The sequence below is a fragment of the Bos grunniens genome, chromosome 19 (assembly GCF_055505025.1).
Source record: "Bos grunniens cultivar Pamir isolate PY7600 chromosome 19, Bosgru_T2T1.0, whole genome shotgun sequence".
Taxonomy (NCBI): domain Eukaryota; kingdom Metazoa; phylum Chordata; class Mammalia; order Artiodactyla; family Bovidae; genus Bos; species Bos grunniens.
Window position 1 is genome coordinate 33,338,037 of NC_141183.1, and position 17,365 is coordinate 33,355,401.

At 54.2% G+C, this 17,365-nt stretch overlaps 1 protein-coding gene across 9 annotated transcripts in view; it reads right to left on the minus strand.

Annotated features, from left to right (window-relative positions):
- Positions 1–16,626, minus strand: part of SHISA6 (shisa family member 6) — a 262,969-nt gene extending 246,343 nt beyond the window's left edge. For 7 of the 9 annotated variants that reach the window (XR_015147875.1, XM_086358831.1, XM_086358830.1 and 4 more), the window contains exons 1-2: positions 16,287–16,626; positions 14,974–16,000 (exon numbers count right to left, since the gene is read on the minus strand). Coding sequence is in view for 8 of the 9 variants with exons in the window: in XM_086358831.1 (XP_086214957.1) it covers positions 14,974–15,614 (641 nt within the window). In the remaining variant the exon portion in view is untranslated. Of the gene's footprint in view, positions 1–14,973; positions 16,051–16,286 lie in introns of those variants that run through there. The other 2 variants (XM_086358835.1, XM_086358829.1) reach the window with 2 other exon arrangements.
- Positions 16,627–17,365: the final 739 nt, after the last annotated feature.

Genomic DNA, 17,365 nt, shown 5'->3' on the forward strand with positions numbered 1-17,365 from the left:
ATGACTGAGCTTTTACTCGACCCTGCCACTCAGGAAATAGCCAGCATCCTCTCTCCCCTCAGCTTCATCCTTATCTGCTGGGCAGCCAGGGTGCTTTTATCCTCTGAAACACACACTCCAGACAACTGAAGTGAATATATTTTTAATAAACATGGACCAAGGAGAATGGCTTGATTCAGTTCTCCTTTTCCTGGTTCTCTCACAGTCCACTTGAAAAACACAGCTGCCAGCTTTGTGTGTGCACAAGACTGCTCTCCACATACACAGAGGCTCCGAATGGATAGCGAGAATCTCTTTTGTTGTGATAACAATGTTTGTGCATCTGCGCCCAGCCGTTCCCCAGGTCCGAGTTGTCCCCGGCCCAGTCGGAATTCATCACGGCCAATAACCACGGCCGAACTTAGCAAGGGAAAGCTCAGCTGGCCTGCTTTGCTTTTCAGGCCAGCAGGGCAATCCCTGCAACCCCGTGGGCACCTGTCCCCCACGGCCAGCCTCAGGCCCGGCACAGAGTCGACGCACATCCCAGGGAACCGTGATTCATCCGTAATAGTGTCTCCTCCCCACGCACCACCCTTGTCTCACGAATCACGTGAAAATCTACCCAGGCCTAGGAAATTCGGTAGCATCTACACTACGTGCAGACTTTTTCGGAAACATTTAGGATTGTCTGAGCATCCATCAAAGATCTGAATGGGTGAAGGGCAGCTACCCTTAGGAAATGGGAAAGTGGAAATGCTACCAAGATCTGTTAGCAGGACCACTTGGGCAGCCAGGTGATAGACGAGCTAATAAATGAACCTGCCGCTGCTCTTATTGTTGATACTGCTGGAGTCATCTTCTCGATTTGCTATAAGCACAGGCATAAATCTACAGGAGAGGCAAGAGGAAGCTAGTATAACCTACTAGCTAAATATGGGAGTCTGGAGCCAGACTACCTGGGTCAGAATTCTGACAACTCAGGATATTGGTGGGTCTTCCCTGCTGGTTCAGACGGTAAAGAATCTGCCTGCAATGCAGGGGAACCAGGTTCGATCCCTGGGTCAGGAAGATTCCCCTGGAGAAGGGAATGGCTACCCACACTAGTATTTTTGCCTGGAGAATTCCAAGGACAGATGAGCCTGGAGGGCTCTAGTCCATGGGGTCACAAAGAGTCAGACATGACTGAGTGACTAACACTTTTCACTTCACTTTCAGGATACTGGTGATCATGAGGTGGCTGCTTAAGTGCCCTGAGGTTCTGTGTCCTTATTGAAAAACTAAGGCCGAAATACTAAGGTCTCAAAATAACGTCCACCTCTTAGGGTTATTACAAGGATTAAATAAGTTTGTATTTGTAGGGCACTTAGAACAGAACCCGGCACCTTGTAAGTACTACTTAAATACTTGACTAATAAATAAATCCAAATACAACCTCCCAGGGTCTACAGAGCCTCAGCCAACAGAACCACAAGGAAAGCACGTGTATACAGGTGGAAGAGAGGAGCCGGGCAGCTGACTCAGGCAAGCCAGACGGCAAAACGCCTGCCGTGGAGAGGGAGCCACATGGCGGGCCTGTGGCCGCGGGTCATTCTGGAAGGGACCACCTACAGCCCGTATTTTCCACTCAGGCCTGAGGTCAGAAATGCACCTGGTCACACACCAGCTTTGCCAAACTCTGAACTTGGATTCTGCAAGCCAAGTGCTGAGTGCCCATTCCTCCCTGCGAGACCATCACAAGTCAGGCTTGCACTAGGGTGCAAAAAGCAAAACGAGGATTCTGTCCAGGCATTAAAAGGGCAAATGGGTTAGACGGACCAGGGCAACATTTTCTGCAAAAGATTCGGTTATTCTTTTTCTTTCTTCTTCCTACATCCCTTTTTCTTTGTTTTCTTTTCTCTTTCTTCTTTCCTTCTTTCTTAAAAAAAAAATTATAAACATTATTGCCATTTCCAAGTTCAAGTTCACATCAATGCAACTATTGAAAGGGTGGGGTACCCAAGGGTGGAGGTTGCTCCACTGTGCTTAGTCACTCAGTCGTGTCCAACTGTTTGTGACCCCATGGACTGTAGCCCACCAGGCTCCTCTGTCCTTGGGGATTCTTCAGGGAAGAATACTAGAGTGGGTTGCCAGGCTCTCCTGCAGGGGAATCTTCCCAACCCAGGGATTGAACCTAGGTCTCCTGCATTGCAGACAGATTCTTTACTGACTGAGACTCCAGGAAAGCCCAAGAACACTGGAGTGGGTAGTCTATCCCTTTTCCAGGGGATCTTCCTGACCCAGGAATCAAACTGGGGTCTCCTGCATTGAAGGTGGATTCTTTATCAGCTGAGCCACCAGGGAAGCCCATGCTCCAGTGGGCAGACCTCAGAAGGAAGTCAATACTGGCTTCCCACAAGAATTAACTGAACGAGAATTGCATCCGAGGAAGAGAACGTACCACCTCCAGGGGGAAAGGGAGCCCCAGCTCTAGACACATCTGGCGCCCACAGGGGGAGGCACTGAAATGTGTCATCTGCCCCTGGGAACCAAGAGGGTCCATGAGTTTAAGATGTTAAAGACAAGCATTCACAGGAGGCCACATGCAGAGAGCATTCTTATATGAGTGCAGTGTGCGAGGAAAATGCATTTTCTCCTTCAGCCCAGGGCTGCCGCGTGTTTAAGGACACGAGTTATCTCTGTGGACCTGAGCCTCTCAGGTGTGCTGAGAACAGAAGGGGCTGGAGAAGAACACGCCTCCACAACCGGAGAGTCTCCCACCCCAGAGCAGGGCAACAGGCCAGAGCAGCGCTAAGGGGCTCACCCATGGTCATGGGCACAGAAAGTGACAGAAGTTGTGATGAGCCTGCTTCCTATCTTCAGGAAACGCTCTAAGGCATAGAAAGACAGATGCTGACCTCCAGGAGTGAGAGGAAGGGGGCTTAGCTAGGGGTCCCTCGAGAGCCACCAAAGCAGGCCAAGGGAAAGAGGCCAAGGTCCTTTCCTGTAAGGATGCCTCTAAAGATATCCTTTCTCATACTGTCCATGGGGTTCTCGAGGCAAGAACACTGGAGTGGTGTGCCAAATGGACTCGAGTTTGAGCAAACTCTGGGATAGAGTGAAGGACAAGGAAGCCTGGCGTGCTGCAGTCCATGGAGTTTCAGAATGAGTCGGACAAGACTTAGCCACTGAACAATAACAGGGACATCCTATCTTGTCCTACAGTGGGTGCAATGCTGCCTGGTCAGTTCAAAGAGTGGTGTCGGGACGGAGATGCAGGAACAGATAATAGGGAAAGAACGGATGGAGGCAAGACAGAGATCTCTGTCCTCTTAAACCCAGAGACAGGGCCAGCCATCCTGTCTGCTTCTAGGTCCCTAACCTCTCATGCCCAGCTGGTCATCTTGTGGCCCAAGGGAGTGAGGGGAGCCCCACGTGGTGGCATAATCCATCAAAGCTGAGAGCGAGAGAGTTTACGGATTCTAAAACCTCAGGGAAATACAAAAGAACAGAAAACAAAAAGAAGGGAAATTAGTGGGAGCCCCCAGAGGGAATTCAAAAGGGAATCTGAAGCAGCTCGACGGGCAAGCATCACCAATCCAGCAGAAATGGGGGCAGGCTAGTAATCCCACTCAATAACACAGACGTGGAAATTATAACACACTTGAAAGGAAATGCATTTTTACTGCTTCCTGGGCCATTGCAGGATTACCAACTAGGCTAAAAAAAAAAAAAAATTGATCTTCGGAGAGCTACTTTATTGAAGAGATAAGAATGATTTGTAATTAGCATGCCGATTGTCTGCAGAAGAGCCCGCTTGAACACAGTCTGTCTTTCTGGCTGGTGGATGCACCCCGTACCATCCCTGTGGTCTCATCTGAGTTATTAATCTGTTCATCAGCTTTTTATCAGATAAGAGAAAAGAAAAGCAACTTCGCCGAGGTCCCATTTGGATAAATTTTGAATTAGCAGAGTCTGAATCGATGCAGTCTAATGAAGTTACAGCAGGACAGGACAAGTTTAAGAAGGAGGACTAGAGGAAGCAAGCAAAGGAATAAAAGGACTCTCAACAGAGGAGGAATCAAAAGAAGGACAGATGGAGACAGAGGCCGTGGTGGTCAAAGACACCGAAAGGAACAAGAAGCAACATTTTAATGATGTGACTTAAAAGACGGAGAAGCGGCAGATCCTCTGCTGAAAGCCGGGTTCTCTTCGCAGATGCCCGGGGTGGGGGAGGGGGCACTGGCCCAGAGGTGGGTAAGAAGCTGGCTGTTGAGGATCTGAGAACAGAAGAGCTGAGTGAGTTCCCTTAGCCTGAAGAGCCTTCCAAGCCAACGGGACAGCATTCTTGGGAATGTTCAGGCAGGCTTCTCAGGATACAGTAAAAAGGCAGAGAAGATCCAAGAGGGAGACTGGAGTCCAGATTCTTCCAAAAGTTCTGGAGCAGCTTCAGCACGTGGGCTGGTTAACATAGGGCCACCTTCAGTTGCCCAGACATGGGGGTGACCGAGGCCAGAGGCCCTACCGACAGGATCCGAGGCTGATCAGAGGACTGAGGGAGCAAAGCTCTCCTGGACACATCTTCTTTGCTAGTATGGGGTTCGGCCCCCTCCCTACCCCAGATCCCGGGGGTCTGTACCCCAGGACCTCAGAGTCCGGGGTAGGTGGGATGGTGGATGGGTTCTGGACATATTCCCCTCCTTCTCACTCTGGCCCCTACTCCCAGGGTTCAAATCCCTCTTCGTTGGACCAGCAGGATGGAAGGAAGAGGGAAGTGTTGACTGTCTGGGTGGGAAGCCTCCTTCCCAGAAGAGGATATTTGGCTGAGGGAATGGCGACTCTGTCCAGAGGACAGATGTCCTAAGTAATGAGACTTTAATGTCGGAGCTAATGGGAACAGTACACGAGACCAAATGCCAAAAAAGCAAGGAAGAATGAGAGTGTTTGTGAAGCCTGCAGAAAGCTGTGACTCCCCTTCCAAACGCTGGGGAACGGGGCCAAGTGCGTGGCCACCCAGAGCCCGGCTGGAACTCAGCTTCCACAGGTCCCGAGGTGGGGACAGTGGCTCCAGGGAAAGAGGGTCCAGGGTTCTCCTGCCCCTCTGACCAGGGTAGGGGCTGCAAACAGTGCCCAGAAACCTCCACGCTCCCACACCTGCCTTGATCAGAGGGCTAAGGACCTAAGCTGCAGACCCAGGAATGTGAGCTCTGCCAGGGACCACCACCATGGCTGTGACCATGACCATGACCACCGCCAGCGGTCAAGATGGCTGAAGCTAGAGAGCAAAACCCAGGGCTCTTTCCTTTTCATGGGCTTTTCAGGACAGAGGGCTTGAGGCCTGGAGAAGCAGAGAAACTCCAGTGAAGACTGAGGAATGAGAACGCAAGGCGCAGAACATCGAGACGAGAAAGAGCAGAAGTAGAGCGGGGAGGCAGGGTGAGCTGGCCGGGATTCTGGGTCTGGCGAGTGCTGTGCTCGATGTTATAAATGGGGCAGAGTGGGGAGCTGTGATAAATGGAGCTGTTTGTGAGCTGTACATCTTTGTAATTAAAACTGAGAATGGCGCGAGGTCCATCCTCTCGCCCCTCAAATCGCTTCTTTCCTCTCAGGAGCCAGGACTCCTGCAGAATTGCTCTGGGGGCGTCCTTTCAATATTGCAATGGTTTAAGGGAGAAGTTGTTTTATGGTCTTTTTTTTTCCCAATTAAAACCAGTGTGTTTTTGTGTGTTTTTACTTTTTACCTTTTCTTGGTATTGTCTTCACAATCCTCCACCAGTATAATCCATTCTCGAAGAGAAGCCCTTTTCACTGCCTCGGGTGCCTTATGCCTGCATGCAATGCAAGTGAGGCCACCAGCCCAGGTTCGAGGTACCCCGGTCCTTAGGTCATTCATTCTCCAGTCCCTTACAGAAATGACACATCTCAGGGGACAAGACCCTGATGCTGGGAAAGATTGAGGGCAGGAAGAGAAGGGGGCGACAGAGGATAAGATGGTTGGATGGCATCATCAACTCAATGGACATGAGTTTGAGCAAACTCTGAGATAGTGAAGGACAGGGGAGTCTGGTGTGCTGCTGTCCATGGGGTCACAAAGAACTGGACACAGCTGAGTGACTGAATAACAACAGGGGACAATTTCTTTGCTTTCTCAAGTAGTCTAAGCATCACTGACTCATTTATGTTCAGGAAGGTGAGAGCCAGGTGACCTGCTGGCCCGCAAAGGAGACAGTGGCCAGCTAAGGACTAGCTGTATGATCTTGGGCAAGTTACTAAGCCTCTCTGAGTTGATTCTGTCATCTGTTAAACGGGCTCCAGACTCAGGGTGGTAAAAGGATGCAGTGAGCTCACACAGGATGCCAGGTACAGAGGGAAGTCCTGGAGGAGGGGTGCTCTTCTGAGTATTTCCCCATCCCCTGCAACCCCTGCTTCATCCACATGACCTTGAGTCCTCACCTAACTGAGCTCTCAGGTCCTCAACATCGGCTTTCTGGAGTGACGGGTGATGCGGTCGTGCGTCAGAAGCTCCAGGGAGACACTTCTGGATGCCTGAGCAGAGGGAGGGGCACGGCCAGCCGCAGAGCAGAACTGACCCCTCCCAGAGTGCTCCAGAGTGACCGTATGGAGCTGGTGGGAGCAGAGGCTTTGCCCCAGCCCCTCAGCACCCACTGGCTCCCAACTGAGAAGAAGGCACCCTGCCCCACCCACAGCAGCGCAGCCCACCACCTCCCCAGCACCAAAGAGAAACAAGACTTGACCACAACTGCTACACCTGGTGGCTCCTTGTCACCTGCCCTTAAACTCAGCCTGCCCCATCCTGGCTCCATTTCTGTGATCAACCCCATGGAACGAATGTACTTTTGGGGGTCTGGGGAGGCGCAGTTATCACGCGAGGACTCTCCCAGCAACGCTCACCGGAAACCCCATCTTTCTATGCTTGCAAACACTTCTGCTTCATCAGTGGCTGTGTAGCCCAAGCGGTGACCTCATCTGAGTGCCAAACTGCAGAGGTGCTGGCATTTCTGATGGAGGTGAGGGAAGTCAGAGCATGGCAGGCACCCGGCTCTGACTCCCATGCCTGGCCGCATGCATCCCAAAGAAATTGGGTCCCTTTACCCTCAGAATCAAACTAGGAAAGTTGGGCTACCTGTCTACTATCTCATGCAGAAATGTGAGACCATTTTTAATCTTTTCTGGGTGGTTATTTGAGCCCTTTGCTACACATTGAACCCCCTTTTTTCCCCTCTCCCAGCTCCTCTGCTGTCTGCTGAGACACATTGTGAGAACACAAAGCTGTTTTTCTTAAGGGCAGTAATCACCCTTCCATGTAGGGAGGGGCCCTTTCCTAGCAGTCATCACGAGCAGAGGACTCGAATGCATTTAGTACCGGGATGCCTCCTCTGGGAATCTGCCTTTGGAGGCAGCTGACGCAGCCCCTGGGCAAGCGGGTCTCCCTCCTTTCTGATCGGTAACCAGCCAAACACCTCTTTCATTCATCAGCCTCAGCCCCACGACATCGATGCTTATAACCATCTACCCTAGGAGGATAAAAATATGCTAGTGTGATGAAAAGTCAAAACAACACACATGGGCTCTGAAAGCACTTCCAAGAGAGGAACCGCGGCGAAAATTTCTGGGGAAGAATCAGCAGGTGGCTTCCCAAGGCGACCACCGAGAAGGATGACACACAAGGACAGGTACATCCTGCTTCTTTTCCAGGAGGACTTGGGCATGTTGTGGGCAAAAACCCCAAACTGCAAACCACAGAGGTGAATTTCAACAGAATGATGGAACCCAAGTTTCCAGCTTCATCAGTCATCCTCCTCAAAGCTTCTCTGGTCCCCTCAATTTATAAGCACCCTGGCCCTGTGGTGTCTCGGCCCAGAGCTGAGAAAGAGCAAGATGAGCACCAATGAAGGTGCTTCCGTGGCTCATAGAGCTGTCTTACATGCAGGAGCCGTCCTGGAGGACAGACCTGAAATCACCCACTTTGGGGGCCAAGGGATGTCTGGGGGCACTCTGAAAGTGAAAATCAATCAGTCGTGTCTGACTCTGTGCCACCCCATGGGCTATACAGTCCATGGAATTCTCCAAACCAGAATACTGGAGTGGGTTGCTATTCCCTTCTCCAGGGGATCTTCCAAACCCAGGGATCGAACCCAGGTCTCCTGCACTGCGGGCAGATTCTTTACCAGCTGAACCACAGGGGAAGCCCAAGAATACTGGAGTGGGTAGCCTATCCCTTCTCCAGCAGATCTTCCCAACCCAGGAATCAACCCGAGGTCTCCTGCATTGCAGGGGGATTCTTTACCAACTGAGCTATCAGGGGTGCTCTGGTCTCTGGCAAAAACTGAAACGTGCATCTACCTGGTGGGTTCCAGCATCCCCACCCATCGCTGGGAGAGATAGAAGGCATTTACAGCCCGTGTGTTTAATTACAGGTTTCTGCCCATAGTTTTATCCACGACCCATTGCTCTGGTTCACAACTCTTTGGCTTGTGCTGTATTTTCCTTCTTCAAATGGTCTGCATTACTCAGCTCTTATTAAAGGATCATAATAATAACCTCAGAGCAGGGTACTGCCCTTTACAAAGGAATTCGGAGAAACTGCCAGGGACCAAGGAAGTGAATGGAAGTCATTTTAGTGGATGGAAAAAAATGAATGAGAAAAGGGCTTGAAAAAAAAAAATGTAGGGAAGTAGGAGGAGGGAGAAGGCTGTCACTCACGTCTCTAAATATCTGAAAGTTATCTGGCGATGACTAAGACACACGTACATAAAGTAAAATAGAAGAGATTTTCCACTGGGTGAGAAGATAAGGCTTGACCTGGTGGCCCAGGACACCAGCACCTTCTAGTTCAAGATCATTCATTCCCTCCCTGGGGACCCTTGGCATTGTCATCTGGCCTCCCTGGTCTCCAGCTGCTTGGCTTACAAAATTAGAGAGCTAAGTTAAATGACTAGACTGCAATAAAAACTCTCTGGTTCTGCGCCCATGGATGACAAAAGAAAAGAAAGTACTACTCTGACTTTTCAGAACATTTTGGTTTTACTTCCAGAAATTTAAATATATATATATAGATAGATAGATAGATAGATAGATAGATAGATGAGGTTAGCAATGTGCCCTGAATGGGTGATAAATAAGCCTGCTCAAGCCCAAGGAACTGAGACCTTCTGAGAGGGCACTGATAAACCTTCCCACCAAGCCCCCGTCCCTGTCTGCAGCATCTGAAAATGAAGTCGCTGGCAGTGTGGAGTCATAAATGTGACCTGGGGAGAAATAAAAGGTAGGTGTTTCCTAAGATAGAGGTGGGGGGTGAGAATCACATTTTTAAATGTATTTCAAACATAAACTTGGGCTTAGTGGTAAAAGAATCCACTTGCCAGTGCAGGAAATACTGAAGACAGGAGTTTGATCCCTGGGTTGGCAAGATCCCCTGGAGAAGGAAATGGCAACCCACTCCAGTATTCTTGTCTGGAGAATTCCATGGGCAGAGAAGCCTGGTGGGCTACAGCCAGTGGGGTCACAAAGAATTGGACACGACTGAGAGACTGAGTACACGCACAAAAATGAACGCAACCCAGGCCCTCATCAAGTCCATTACAGTTCCGTTCCCCATCATCCATCTGAGATGGTCTTTACACTAGGAAGTTCAAACCATAACTCTGTGGGTCCATGGGATATATATTGTCAAGGGATGTAAGACAAAATGCACTTGAATTCATCCTAATTTCAAAAATAAGCTTCTGCGAGACTTTGAGCGGAGGGACGGGGGTGGCAGAGAAGGCCAGTGATGATACCCAGCAGCCAGGGGCTGGGAGCTCCTGCCACCACTCAGTGGGGATTCTCACTGATTCTAGGGAAGGAGCCAAACTGAAGACCTTGGGACCATCCCTTCAGACCATGGAGAACCAGGCAGAGGAGTTAGGAAGAGGAAGCTTCTTTCTGAGTAGTTCCCTTCTCTCCCAGACCCCAGGGCCTGTCCGTCTGGGATCATCTCTTGGTCAGCTCACTTTTTCAGCTCTTAAGCACTGCTTCCTGCACAGTTGATCTGAAATCACCTGCATACTCACTCTGATCTCTCATTAAAATAGGCTGAAAACAATGCACTGGGCTCTTTCTTCTCCTGTGTCCTAGCAGCCGGAAACTGTGGGTCAACTCTTAGGACCACAGTAGAAGGTTTCTCCAAATGAACGTGCTCTGAGTGTGGGCAGGAAAGGGGACATAAGTGCACGCCTTCCAGGGCTGAGGTGGGGGTGGAGCACCCAGGAAGACAGCAAACAACGCTCCAGGGAGGACTCCCCAAGTGCCAGGATTTTTGCATGGCTGACCCACTCCCTCAAGAAGGAACTCTGCTTAAGGACTTCCCTGGCGGTCCAGTAGTTAAGACTCTGAGCTCCCAATGCAGGGGGCCCAGGCTCGATCCTTGCTCAGGGAACTAGATCCCACATGCTGCAACTAAAACCCGGCATAGCCAAGACTGGCATGCTGCAGTCCATGGGGTCACAAAGAGTCGGACACGACTGAGCGACTGAATTGATATATATATATATTTAAGACTGAACTCTGCTTAGCCTCATGGGTCAAAGGTAACAGGCTTACATTTTATGATTTGAAATGCTCGGTGCCAATAGCCAGTGGGCAGGGCTCATCTGTTGACTGAACACACGCGCACGTGGCTGCAGGGGTCAGGAAGAAACTAAGAGCTGGGGATCTGGGCAACGCAATCCACCTCTGGCACCTGGTCACCTTCCTCCCTTTCCTATTTTTGCTCCTTTCTGTCTTCCTGGTATCCTTCCCCTGATCCCTCCTCCCATAAGCCTTCTTAAATTCTTCCACAATTTCACTTCTCTCTCTCTGCGTTTTTTTTTTTTTTTTAACTCCAAGAAAATGGAAAACATGCAAGGCTAAGACCTTCAGTCCAAGGCAAGATGCATTTTTTTTTTTTCCTTTCCCTCAAACTGCTATATTTGAAGTTTAAAAAAATAAAAACAAAATACAAGTTGACTCTCGGTTTAGATCAATTCATTCTAGTCAGCCCACAGTGCTTCAAAAAATGGAGTGTTTGAAGCGATTTGACAATTCATTGACCAGGAACCTGGGAAGAGAACTCACTAAATCAGTTGGCAGAGTGGTCCCACTGCCGCAATTACGTGGCCTGTGCGGACAAAACAGGGCTCTTCGGGTTTGTAATTAATTTCTGTAGGCAGAAAAGGTAGGACACAGTGTTCCCTTGATGTTTCTAGAAATAAGCAGAAGAACTCAAGATGTAGGCCCATTTTGATTAGGTTACCTGGGGTCATGAATACGCTTCTTTTTCCCTAATGACATCAGCTCAGGTTTTTTTTCCCATAGCCCTGAGCACTTCTCCACGCCCATCTGCATCTTAAATTCCTCCATCCTTCATCCCTGGGCAGGCAAGTGAAGACCCCGGGCATCTCTGGCCTCACCCACTGCACCTACAGCATCCTAAAAGCTTCCTGACCCATCTGTTCACTAGCCATTAAAAAAAAAAAAAAAAAGCCACACTGTTCCTCAGAATGATTCTCATCTCCAAGACTCTAATGAATCAACACAGGGTGAGGAGGAGGAAGGAACCAGTTGGAATGTGAGCGGGCTGGTTCAGAACTGAATGTCAACAGGGAGCCCTTCCCTGAAGCCATGTTCTGGGCAGAGCCCCTGCCCCTGGAGGCCTCGGCAGGCCCTCACTGAACAGACAGCCCCAGGGAAGCGTTGCCAAAGCTGTTTGGGAACACTGAGCTCAGCGGGGACCCGGGGACAACCTATGGTCCGGCAGCTTGAGTCTCAGCCTGGGCAGGTACAAAGGAAAGGGCCAGATGAGGCTGAGATCCTGGTGGGAAGTGGGATCCAGGTGGGAAAGGCAGGCGCGTGATGTCCAGGGCTCTCCAGAACCAGAGCCCGGCTCCATCTTTGGTCCCCAAGGCCACCTCTCTGCCCGCCCTGGGGTCCAGCTGAGAGTCCGTGCTCACATGCTTCGGTGTGAGAGCTGGTGGGTTCCCTGCAGATTCGGGGCGCAAGGGGATGGCTCACACAGACGGCAAGGTCTAACCACTTCTGGAAAAGACTAAATCTGTTCCTCCCTGCAGGGGCTGGAGAAGGGAGAGGGAGGCCCACCCTGAGGGGTGCGCGCAGGGCAGGCGGAGGGCCAGCCAGGCTTGGACACCCGAGGAGGCAGATGGCCCATCTTGAGGCACATCCTTCTTTTGACCCTTCTATCGCTCCCACAAACGTCCCTCCCGTTCAGCCCGTCTGCCCATCTACCATCTTCACAGAGGCTCATACGCTGAACAAGTCAAATAACCTTTGCCGTCTCAGAAAGGAAATGCCTTTCCTGAACTATTTCAAGGAGTACGGAACAGAGCCCACGTCCCACCTCCTCCTTGGACCTCTGAGGAGTACACATTCCTTCTCCCTCGCTTTCTCCAGGGAGGACTCATTACAGTGTGAATATTTATCTCTTTCTCCCCTGCCAAACAAGACAATCTACCCCAAACTCCCTGGGACAGCAAACAGTGACCTCCAAGCAAAGTGGGAGCATGGTGGTACCACGTGGGCACACCCAGGAGTCAGTGGGCATCTCCTGCTAATGTGCAAACTCACCCTGCCACGCCTGGTAAGGGAGAGGTTGGGGTGGGCTGCGATGTGCCTAAGTGGTCCAGAACTGAAAAATAAGTTTCTCTGATCTGCCCAAGGTCACTCGGGGAGTGTCCTAGATGGCTCGCTCATGCTCCATCCCCTCCCCCACCCCCTTAAACACAGAGACAGGCTCTGTCCCCTACCTAACAAGCATCAACACGACAGCTTCCCAAGCACTGATCAGGCGAGCCTGCAGCTGCTGGAAGAGGTGCTGTGAACTGAATAAAATCGGAGGTGAATTTGAGGGAGAAACAGCCCACATTTACATAATGGTCTGAGGGCCGAAACTCATCACCCTTCCCATGGCTACCTCTCTCCCCCAAGCTCGGAGAGAAACGGCCCCCACAGCATCACACTGAGCTGCACACCCCTATACACAGTAGTCACCCTAGTTTGGAGTGGGTTGGGGATTCAGTGTGGTGAGGCAACAGGGATGTCTCCCTCCAAGGTCACAGCCCACAGGACAGAGGCCAGCGCCAGCCTCCTTGGGCCACCTGCATCCTCCCAGAGGATGATGAATAAACTCAGTAAGAGGTAGAGGAAAAGACAAGGGACAGGTTTCCCCAAGGGGTGCAGACAAGAACGGCCTGGGGACGAGAGAAACCCAAAGAAAGCTTCGTGGGAATCAGCCAGCCAGAGACCACAGCCAGCCTGGAAGGGGTGACGAGAGGCCAGAACAGTCAAAGAAAGCGGAGGTGGACAACCCTGGGAACCTGGAGGCAGAAGCAGAGGAATAAGGACCCCGCACACCTGCTTCAGGAAGGGGAGCCAAGAGAGAGGATTCTTTGCCAGATGAAACCCGAAGGACAGAATGCCTTGCCCTTATTTTGCTCTTCACCCCCCGGCCCTCTGCTTTTAAGAACCAGGACTGACCACAAACTATTTATCACAACTCCTCCATCATTTTCCCTCCAGCCACTGACTTATACCCTGAGAGACAAGGTTGGGGTGGGATGGAGCAACGGTGCTTCAGGATTAATGAGCGATGACGATAAACCCATCTCCTTTCGGAAGCTCAGTTCCAACACTCAAGTTTGTCAGTATTCAAGTACTCATACTTTGTGGATTTTGACTCAAAATCAGCCACAGAGCATCATCTTTTTTCAACACCCTCAGTATCCAGGGGGAAAAAAAGAGATGCCCAGAAATTTCTATCTGCCTTTCTCTCTCTTCATCAAGGTACAGGTGATTAATGTCCTCAGCAGTGAGGGAAGAAGGTTTTCAGGCTAAAAGGATAACAAGCCGAGTGCAGAGATGAGCTGAAGCTCTAGGACTCTGGGTGGGAGCCTTCAGGCAAACTCAGAAGGAGGGCTGGTCTGGGGGGTGGTCTCCATGACTAGGGCAGTGCCCACATCATGTGCCAGAAACGGAGGCACGTTCCAGGGCAGGGTTCGTTCCTTGAAAGACTCTGCTGAACCATGTCCAGCCATTTATCAGAGCTGAGCTTGTGTCCCCTGGGTGCATGGTTTCCTGAGTTGTAAAGAGAGCCTGGTTTCCCCATTCCCTCGGCTTGGACCTCCCAAGGGGTGCTCCGGAAGCTAGGGTGGTGGGGTGGGAGGCAGTCAGGGTGGAACGCTGGACAACCATATCTTGAGCCCTTGGCGTAAGTTTTGGCAGGAGGCAGCCCCCCACTGCCTCCCTGGTGTAAGCAGTGAAAGGTGCCCACCGGGTTGAACATAGCAAGCAGCATTCACTCTGAGTTCTGCCCACAGGGCTTAAAAGAACAAGTCCTCCAGTCTCAGCAGGGCAGATAAGCATCCTACTCGACAGGATGCAATGAAGAGAAACCATCTGCCCCTGGTCAAGACGGAATGCACAGATTTGAATTCCTGCTTACCCAGGAGGCTCCCTTTCCCTATCACCCCCATCTCTCTAAACACCCGGGAACATTCAGTCCACACTCTTTTCAGTAAGGTTCCAACACTGTTCAGCTCCCTATATCCAAGATGACTGCTCTGGCTTGATTCAGAAAACCAAATGCAATAAGCGCCTACAGCGAGGTGCCCACCTGCCATGAAACCTGCACCCTGGAACCCCACCCGGGATTATTGGAAGGTGCGCAATTCTTACACTCAAACTCTGGGATTCCACCAATATCTATTTGGCCCTGTAAATGTCCCTACCAACCAAAGCGTGCGTTCCCGGTTCTGAAGAAATGGAGCAGAGGGCGCCGAAGACTGATTTATTGCCCGTCAAAGAGGCAGGGGAGGGAAGTTGACTTAAGAGAGTGAAGGCAGCCCTGGGAGGGCGGTGGGTGAGATGCCAGGAGGACAGGGACGCCTGACAAGAGGGGTGAGCAGCCGGGAGAGAGGCTGGGGGGACGGGCGGGGCCCCCCACTCACCCCGGGCGGCCGCTCTCACCTGTGGATGTTCATCTCCCGCGGCGGGCGGTGGGCCTTGTCGTAGGAGACCTTGGCGAAGACGCCGGCCACGATGACGAAGGCGATCACCCCGCAGGTGATGTAGACGGTGAAGTTGGTCTTGTCCTTCTCCGGGTCGTACTTGTTCTCGGGCCCCGGCGACACCACCTTGGTGCTGGGCGTCTGCACCCACACCGGGCTCTGGTAGTTGGTGCACTGGCGCTGATCCAGCTTCTCGTGGCGCTTCTTGCAGCAGAAGCGGTAGTAGCAGGTGCCGCAGCAGTACAGGTAGCCGCTCTCGCTGTTGTTGCACTCGAACTCCTTGTCGTACTGGCCGCTCACGTCGTAGTAGCCCCAGCACGTCTCGTAGGTGACGGCCGCGCTGGCCGCCGCCACCGCCGCCGCTGGCTGTCCTCGCCGGCTCCCCGCCTCCGGGCTGCCGGGCGCCCGGACGGTGCCGTTCAGCTCGCGGCCGCCCCGGGCCAGGGCGCCCCCGGGCCGCCGGCCCCCGACGGCCGCGGCGCCGGCGCTCAGGGTCCGGTTGGCGGCACGGCCGCGGGCGCCCCAGGCTCCGGGCAGCAGGTCCAAGGGCTGGAGCGAGAGCAGCGGCAGCAGCAGCAGCAGGAGGCGCCGCAGCGCCATGGCGGGGCCGGGCGGGAGGGCGCGGGAGGCTTCCGCGGCAGGCCGCTCCCCGGGCCGGCCGGGCTCCGAGGGGGGCCGCGCGGGCCGGGCGGGCGGCGCGGGGCAGTCAGCGGCACCTGGGCGATGGCGCCATCGGGGCGCGGGCGGGCGGCGGCGGCGGCGGCAGCGCGCGGTGCGCACGGACCAGCCCAGCGCGGGCGGCCGGGGTTCAGGCTGCGCGCCGGCTCCGCGCTCCCCCCGCGGGCTCGGCGCGCCTCCTGGGCAGCCCCATCCCCCGCCGGCGGCGGCAGCGGCGGCCCCGCGCGCGGCTCGGCTCAGGCGGGACCCAAAACGCGGCTCCGGGCGGCGGCGGGAGCAGCGGCGGCGTGGCCCCGTCCGGGCGGATCCTGCGGGACAAGACGGAGAGCCGGTCACGGGGTGGGGCGACCGGGAGGCGGGCGGCGGGCGGGGAGGGAGCGCGCAGCCCTCGAGGAGCAAGGCTGGGGCCGGGAGGGGCGCGGAGCCCGCTCCCGAGACGGGGCCCGGCGGCCCCAGGGCGCACCGGCCGCCTGATCCCCGGCCGCCGGCCCCGCGCGCGCGCGCGCCCCCGCCGGCTCCCAGGGACGGAGCGGGCCGTGGCCGGGGTCGGGCAGCGAGCGGGGGAGCGCGCGGGGCCCGACCTCACTCACTCACCATGCCCGGCTGCGACTGCAGAGGCGGCGGCGCGGCGGCCGGAGCAGGCGGGCAGGCGAGCCGGAGCCGCCGCTGGCCGCCTGCACTAGTGCCGGAGCGTGTGCGAGAGGAGCGAGGGAGACACGCACTCACACACCCGCACACGCGGGAGCGCCGCGCGGGGAGGGGACGGCCGGGCCGACAGGGGAGGGGAGGGGAGGGGAGCGGAGGGGGGCCGCCGCTCGCCGCCGCCCACGTCTGCGCTCCCGGGCGCCCGGGGAGGGGGCGCTCCACTCCGTGGCTCCCCGCTCGCGGCGCGAGCTCCTCTCCGAAGCTCCGCGTCACCAGAGGCCAGGACGCCGGTTCGTTCCCACGGCGAAGAGGGGCCCGGGAGCCGGGGGTGTGAGGAGGGGGGCGTCACCTCTGGAGCCCGCCCGCTCCGGCCCGGCCCAGAGCTTGTGGCCGCTCCCACCCCTCCCCGGTCCGGGCGTGCGCGACCTGAGCGGGTGTTGGGGTGTCTGCGAACCTTTGCCTCTCCCTAGTGGCGACGCTCGCAGCTGAGGGACGCGGTCAGGCCCATTGCTACAGGTTCCTAAACTGAGACCTGGGGTCACGTGGCTCGCCTGAGGTTACCGGGCCACCGGCGAGCGGGCCCTACAGCTCCCCGCCTTGGCACTCTGCTCTCCCACCGGTTCCCCATCCTTCCTCGTGCATATAGGCAGCCCTGGGCAGGCCTCGTTTCCTCTTTCTGGGACTTTCCCCAGAGCGTCGGGGCAGAGTTAGAAAAAATCTCTGAGACTCAGCTTTGAAATGCCTTCGCTTTAGCTGATGGGAGCCGGGGGTGGGGGTGGTGGAGAAGGGGGCATTCCTGCGTGGTTACTAGTTGGGTCTGTAGAAAGCAGGCCTGGGTCTAACTTTCAAAGCCATGAAGCCACCCAAGGGGGAGTTAGAATCATCATCTGACCATGATGTCGGTGGCGGGGTGGGGGTAGGGGTGGGGGGGCAGTGGAGGAGGGGGGCAGGAAGGAAAATGAGAACGAAAAGTAACGTCCAAAATTCTGCCCCTGTCCCAGCCTTGTGAGCAAGTGCCCAGGTACTTA